At 36.4% G+C, this 5,272-nt stretch overlaps 1 protein-coding gene across 1 annotated transcript in view; it reads left to right on the top strand.

Annotated features, from left to right (window-relative positions):
- The window catches only part of COQ3 (coenzyme Q3, methyltransferase), a 24,594-nt gene that overhangs the window by 5,374 nt on the left and 13,948 nt on the right, over nucleotides 1-5,272 (top strand). The window contains exons 2-3 of the mRNA XM_029945412.1: nucleotides 1,338-1,464; nucleotides 3,661-3,813. Of these exons, the coding sequence (XP_029801272.1) occupies nucleotides 1,338-1,464; nucleotides 3,661-3,813 (280 nt within the window). The remainder of the gene's footprint in view (nucleotides 1-1,337; nucleotides 1,465-3,660; nucleotides 3,814-5,272) is intronic.

Genomic DNA, 5,272 nt, shown 5'->3' with positions numbered 1-5,272 from the left:
CTAGGTCCATCCATTTTGTTACAAATGGCCAGATTTCATTCTTTCTCATTGCCATGTAGTATTCCATTGTGTATATATACCACATCTTCTTGATCCATTCATCAGGTGATGGACATTTAGGCTCTTTCCATGTTTTGGCTATTGTTGACATTGCTGCTATAAACATTGGGATACATGTGCTCCTATGCATCAGCCCTTCTGTATCCCTTGGGTAAATCCCTAGCAGTGCTATTGCTGGGTCATAAGGGAGTTGTATGGATAGTTTTTTGAGGAACCTCCACACTGGTTTCCAGAGCGGCTGCACCAGTTTACATTCCCACCAACAGTGTAGGAGGGTGCCCGTCTCTCCGCACCCTCGCCAGCATCTATAGTCTCCTGATTTGTTCATTTCTCTGTGCCTAATCCTAAGTCATGAAGATTTTCAGTAGTTTCTTTTAAAAGTATAATGGTTTTGCATTTAGATCAATGATCCATTTTAAGTTGATTTTTATATAAGAAGTGAGATTTAGATGTACATTTTCTTTTTTGGTCTATGATACCCAATTGTTTCAACCCCATTAATTGAAAAGACTATTTTTTTCCTCCATTGAACTGATTTTGTACTACTGTCAAAAAATCATTTGAGTGAACTTTATAATGTCCCTAGTAATTTGCTCTAAGGTCTACTTTGCTAAATGTTTATTGAACAACTGTATGTTTGCAGCAGAGTAACTAGTTCATAAGGCAGGTCTCTGTAAATTTGAACATCAAGACTGGAGGAGTGATTATTTTAGGATGGTATGTATACATATATACACACACATATACAGTTTTTCTTTTGTAAATGGTGCAGCATATGTATAAATCATTTCGTGTAACTAATGTGACAGAATTTGAGCTAGTTTTGACAAACCTCAGAATTCAGATGATCCTTGTTTTAAAAGGTCACAGTTTTACTTTGAATATCAGTTTTTATAATCGTGCAGCATAATCCAGGTGCAGAAACTAATGGCATGAAAAACTTTTACATATGTATTACTTTTTTTTGCTAATTAAAATTTCTGATTATAGGTAGATGGCAAAATGCAAGACCTTTATTTTATATTTTAGAATAAAACCCCAAATTAAGGGGAAACCGTTTTGCTGATCACTTGTAATATGAGATTGCCATGTAAAATAGGTTCTTCAATTATATGCATATCAGGGATTTATACTGTGGTATGCTTTTTCAAGACATTTAGTTTTTATTTTCCATGGTTCCTGGCTGGCTGAGTTGGTAAAGATTGTGACTCTTGATCTTGGGGTTGTGAGTTTGATCCCCACGGTGGGCATAGAGATTACTTACTTTTTACTTTCAGTTTATTCAGAGAATCAGTTCAGTTGGACTCCGCAGACTAAACCATGGGTTTTCAGTGAATACAGAATCATGTGGTTCAAGTCCTACAGAATGACTTCTGCCTGCTTGAATAGAATAAAAATTCACAGGTAACTTCATTCACCCCTCTGGCAAAAATGTACATAATTATGTACAATAATAGTTTAGTATTGATTGTGTTTAATAAACACTGTTAGTATGAAATAGCACATGTGGTTCAATTAAGGTATCTTTTATTTATTTAAATATTCTCATTTTTCCAACAACTTTTAATTTGGAAAATTTCAAGCCTATAGAAAAGTTGTAATACAGTATACATCTAGAGCATACCCTTCATCCATATTTAAATATAGCTTTTATTTTTAATGTAAGACTGTATTACCTAGAGATGTACTTAGTGACAAGATACAAATAATGCAGTGTTTAAAATCATAAATGATTTGGGTATAACATAAATATCAGGTGGATAATTACACAGTTTCTAGGTGTAAGTTTGAATCAAAGAACGTCAGTATTTATTTTATAAGGCAATTTCTAGCCTTGTGAAAAATACTGCATAAAGATATGAACTTTATGTGTTTCCCAAGTGCACGCTCACTTGTAAATAAGCTAGCTCATTTGAAATCGGATGTATGTGAAATCATTGGTAGTCTACTGAGCTGAGTCTACCTGCTGTTACCTATTGTAAATTAGACATTGATTATTGAGGCTTTGCACGAAGCATGGAAAAAGAAGGTAATATTCATAAGACAATATTAAAGAAGCATGATCTTTAACTCTTAAAAGAATAGTAAGTAATCAGTATAGAATGTTGTCAATGTAGCTACGAAAAACACAGTAAAAATTCGAAAGGCATTCCTTATTCTAATGTGACAACCTTATTCTTTCTTACCCAAGAACTTCTGGAGGATTTTTCTGTTATATACTTTGACATGGAATATGGTAGAGGGTCTGATTCCTGTTTAGTCCTTGTTTGATCCCATTGTATTAAAAAAAATTTTTAGGTGAATTATATACTTTACTGGGCCATCTTTATTAGATTATTCATTTGACAGATATTTTCTGAGGACCAGCTGTGTTCTAGAAACTGTGCTAGTCTCTAGGAATAAAATGGTAGGCGAGACAGTCCATGTCTTGCCCCCATAGTGCTTAGTGAGGAGGCATAATCATATTGTCACATAGCTCTATGAAGAAATACAACATTATATGGAGGTTAAAATATGACCCAGTTTTGAGAGTCAGGAAAGACTTCTTAGATGGCATTACATCTAAACTAAGGTCTGAAGGATGAAAAGGAATTAATTAGGTCTGCAGAGGAGGGAAGGGAATGTGAGAAGAATGGTCCAGGCGGAGGGAACAACATATAAAAGTATCTGAGGAAGAAGCAAGTGGGGTCCCTGCAAGGAAACGAGAGAAGGCCCATGTGGCTGGAAAGTGGGTTTGGGGAGGGAAGAAATTGGGGACCAAATAATTCAGAGCATTGTAGGCTACGCTAAGGATTTTGAATTTTTTTCCTAACATCACTGGGAAACCATGGATTTTATGCAGAAAAATAGCATGGTTGTATTTATATTTCAGAACACGCTGGATGCATTGTAGAGAACAGAATTGGGTGGGGAGAGGTAGGAAGCAGGCAGACTACTTGGACAGCTAGGACAATGAGTACTTTGAGCCAGAGACGATAGTAGCTTGGATCAGGATGATAGCCGTAGAAATGAAGAAAGAGGGGTGCACTTGGGTTCAGATCCTGGCTCTACTGCTGACTTAATCTCTCTGAGCCTCCCTCTCCTTTTCTGTTAATAGGGGTAATAATAGCACCTACCTTCTACAGTTACCATGACAATTAGCTTAGATGACATATGACATATGTGGAGTTCTTAAGTCGTACCTGGCATTTAGTAAGTGCACAATAAATGGTTGCTTTTACCATTTCTACTTCTATTACTACTATTCCTATTTATATTATTATCATCATTACTATTAGATGTAGACCAAGGAAGCCAAGTTTTGTACCATTCCATTTTTGTTGGAATTTTCTTTGAAAGCAAATTAACTTTGTTTCATCTGTGAATGTATATATGTGGATAAATATATATGTGTATATATATGTTTGTTTTTATAAATATATATGTATATATATTTACAGTGTAATTATAAGAAAACTTGGGTTTGAAGCATCAAAAATGAGCAACACATGTATTTAGAATCTAATAAATTATAAATTCGAATATCTGCTTACAAAAAAATCCTGTGTTACATTGTTCTAAATGTCTGTTTTTGCCTGGCTCTTTATTTTGACCTTATAGGTACCCTTGGACAAGACCGTACAGCACTTCTCGGACCACTGTAGACAGCAGTGAGGTAAAAACATTCCTGGCCCTGGCTCACAAGTGGTGGGATGAACAGGGAATATACGCTCCTCTTCATTCTATGAATGACCTGAGGGTGCCATTTATCAGGTAATGTTCCAGAAACTCTGCAGTCTTTTAAAATGTAATTCTTTTCAATACTGTATTCTATTTTATTTTGAAAATAAAATACATATTTTAAAAATATGTATCTTAGTTAGTTTATTTTTCACTTGATTTATACCCAGGTTCAAAATGCTGCATTTTTATTTTATTTATTTATTTTTTTTCTCATGATGAATTCTCTTTTTTTTTAGTTTATTGTCAAATGGGTTTCCATACAACACCCAGTGCTCTTCCCCACAAGTGCCCTCCTCCATCACCACCACCTCTTTTCCCCCAGCTCCCTTCCCCTTCAACCCTCAGTTCATTTTCAGCATTCAATAGTCTCTCAAGTTTTGCATCCCTCTCTCCCCAACTCTCTTTCCCTCTTCCCCTCCCCTTGGTCCTCCATTAGGCTTCTCCTGTTCTCCTGTTAGACCTATGAGTGAAAACATATGGTTTCTGTCCTTCTCCACCTGACTTATTTCGCTTAGCATGACACCCTCAAGGTCCATCCACTTTCCTACAAATGGCCATATATCATTCTTTCTCATTGCCATGTAACACTCCATTGTATATATATACCACATCTTCTTGATCCTCTCATCAGGTGATGGGTGTTTAGGCTCTTTCCATGTTTTGGCTATTGTTGACATTGCTGCTATGAACATTGGGGTACATGTGCTCCTATGCATCAGCACTTCTGTATCCTTTGGGTAAATCCCTACAAAATGCTGCATTTTAAGTTTGCTTTGGAAATTGGAGACATTCTTTTCAGTGTCCATTGTTTGAAGTCATTAATTTTTTAATAATGTTACCTAAAATCTAGGCTGCTTTTATTAGTTAACTTGAAGCATTTTGGACAACTTCAGGTTAATTAGAATTAAATCCTTCTTTGTGTATATATATCACATCTTCTTGATCCACTCATCAGGTGATGGGCATTTAGGCTCTTTCCATGTTTTGGCTATTGTTGACATTGCTGCTATAAACATTGGGTTACATGTGCTCCTATGCATCAGCATTTCTCTATCTCTTGGGTAAATCCCTAGCATGGCTGTTGCTGGGTCATAAGGGAGTTGTATGGATAGTTTTTTGAGGAACCTCCACACTGTTTTCCAGAGTGGCTGCACCAGTTTCCATTCCCACCAACAGTGTAGGAGGGTGCCCATCTCTCCACAACCTCGCCAGCATCTATAGTCTCTTGATTTGTTCATTTTAGCCACTCTGACTGGTGTGAGGTGGTATCTCAGTGTTGTTTTGATTTATGTTTCCCTGATAATGAGTGATGTTGAGCATCGTTTCATGTGCCTGTAGGCCATCTGGATGTCCTCTTTGGAGAAGTGTCTGTTCATGTCTTCTGCCCATTTCTTCACTGGGTTATTTGTTTTGTGGGTGTGAAGTTTGGTGAGTTCCTTGTATATTTTAGATACTAGCCCTTTATCTGATACGTCATTTGCAACTATCT

This window comes from Suricata suricatta, chromosome 7 (genome assembly GCF_006229205.1).
Source record: "Suricata suricatta isolate VVHF042 chromosome 7, meerkat_22Aug2017_6uvM2_HiC, whole genome shotgun sequence".
Taxonomy (NCBI): Eukaryota; Metazoa; Chordata; class Mammalia; order Carnivora; family Herpestidae; genus Suricata; species Suricata suricatta.
Note: the sequence above shows the minus strand (reverse complement) of the source record. Positions and strands in the feature narration are given on the sequence as shown.